This window comes from Scyliorhinus canicula, chromosome 17 (assembly GCF_902713615.1).
Source record: "Scyliorhinus canicula chromosome 17, sScyCan1.1, whole genome shotgun sequence".
Classification (NCBI taxonomy): domain Eukaryota; kingdom Metazoa; phylum Chordata; class Chondrichthyes; order Carcharhiniformes; family Scyliorhinidae; genus Scyliorhinus; species Scyliorhinus canicula.
The window spans coordinates 119,649,727-119,651,263 of NC_052162.1; the positions used below are offsets into that span (position 1 = coordinate 119,649,727).

Here is a 1,537-nt window from a genome sequence, read left to right on the forward strand (position 1 = left end):
GAAGACGTTCACCTGCTCCGAGTGTGGGAAGGGATTCACTCAGTCAAGCAGCCTGCGGAGACACCAGCGAGTTCACACTGGGGAGAGGCCGTTCACCTGCTCTGAGTGTGAGAAGGGATTCACTCAGACATCTGACCTGCGGAGACATCAACGAGTTCACACCGGGGAGAGGCCGTTCACCTGCTATCAGTGTGAGAAGGGATTCACTTACTTATCCACCCTGCTGACACACCAGCGAGTTCACACTGGGGAGAGGCCGTTCACCTGCTCTCAGTGTGGGAAGGGATTCACTCAGTCATCTGACCTGCGGAGACATCAACGAGTTCACACCGGGGAGAGGCCGTTCACCTGCTCCCAGTGTGGGAAGGGATTCTGTGTTTTCTCGTCCCTGCTGAGACACCAACAGGTTCACAGTTGATCACAGTGACGGATTCTGCTGTTATTGTTTCTGCTTCAATTACATCCAGGGCTGCATTTCGTTCTCTCTTCTCTTTCTCTCTCAGGGAATCTGAGACAGGAAAAGTGATGCAACCGCGGCGAACAAGAAAATATTCCATTAGATCAAAGGAAGAGGCTCATAAAGTGGCCAAAATAGTAGTGAGTCTGAGGACTGGGAACTTGTTTTAGAATTTAGCAATGGAGGACCAAGAAACTGATAAAGAGAAATAGAACCTGGACTCGCACAAAGTGATCATGGGAGGGGTCTTTAATACAGTTATTGATCAATCAATAACTGTATTAAAGGATCAATCATGCTTGAAAACGGGCAGGGTACCAGCAATGGCAAAGGAACTGAAAGGGTTCATGGAGCAGATGAGGGGGGTGGATCCATGGAGATTTAGGCAGCCGACGGTGAAGGAGTTTTCTTTCTACTCCCACATACATAAGGTATACTCTCGGATCGATTTCTTTGTTTTGGGTAGGGCCTTGCTGGCAGGGGTGGTGGACACGGGGTATTCGGCGATTACAATCTCGGACCAAGCTCCACACTGGGTTGACCTGCAGGTGAGTAAAGATAGCAATTAGCGCCCGCAATGGAGGTTGGATGTGGGGCTGTTGGCGAACGAAGCGGTGTGTGAGAGGCTGAGGAAATTCATGCTGCATTACCCGCAGGTGAATGATACGGGGGAGGTCTCAGCAGCAGTGCTCTGGGAAGCGCTGAAGGCAGTGGTGAGAGGAGAGCTGATCTCGATCCTGGCTCACAGTGACCGGATAGACAGGGCAGAAACAGACCGACTGGTGAGAGAGATCCTACAAGTCGACAGGAGGTACGTGGAGACTCCAGAGAAAGGGCATTTAAGGGAACGACGGAGACTACATGCGGAGTTTAGCTTGTTACCCACAGGGAGGGCAGTGGAACAGCTCAGAAAGGCGAGGGGAGCATTGTGAGAAGGCCAGTATGATGCTTGCACAGCAGCTCAGAAAGAGGGAGGCAGCTAGAGAAATAGGGAAAGTTATCGACGGGGATGGGAACTTAGTTGGGGACTCGGTAGGGGTTAGTAAGACGTTTTGGGATTTTTACAGCAGGTTGTACAGG

The 1,537-nt window shown here is 51.1% G+C and overlaps 1 protein-coding gene across 1 annotated transcript in view; it reads left to right on the forward strand.

The window, feature by feature from the left end:
• The window catches only part of LOC119951772 (zinc finger protein 729-like), a 112,614-nt gene extending 111,601 nt beyond the window's left edge, over positions 1–1,013 (forward strand). Inside the window, exon 5 of the mRNA XM_038775111.1 lies at positions 5–1,013. Coding sequence (XP_038631039.1) covers positions 5–418 — 414 coding nt within the window. The 3' untranslated portion in view covers positions 419–1,013. The remainder of the gene's footprint in view (positions 1–4) is intronic.
• The last annotated feature ends 524 nt before the right edge of the window (positions 1,014–1,537 follow it).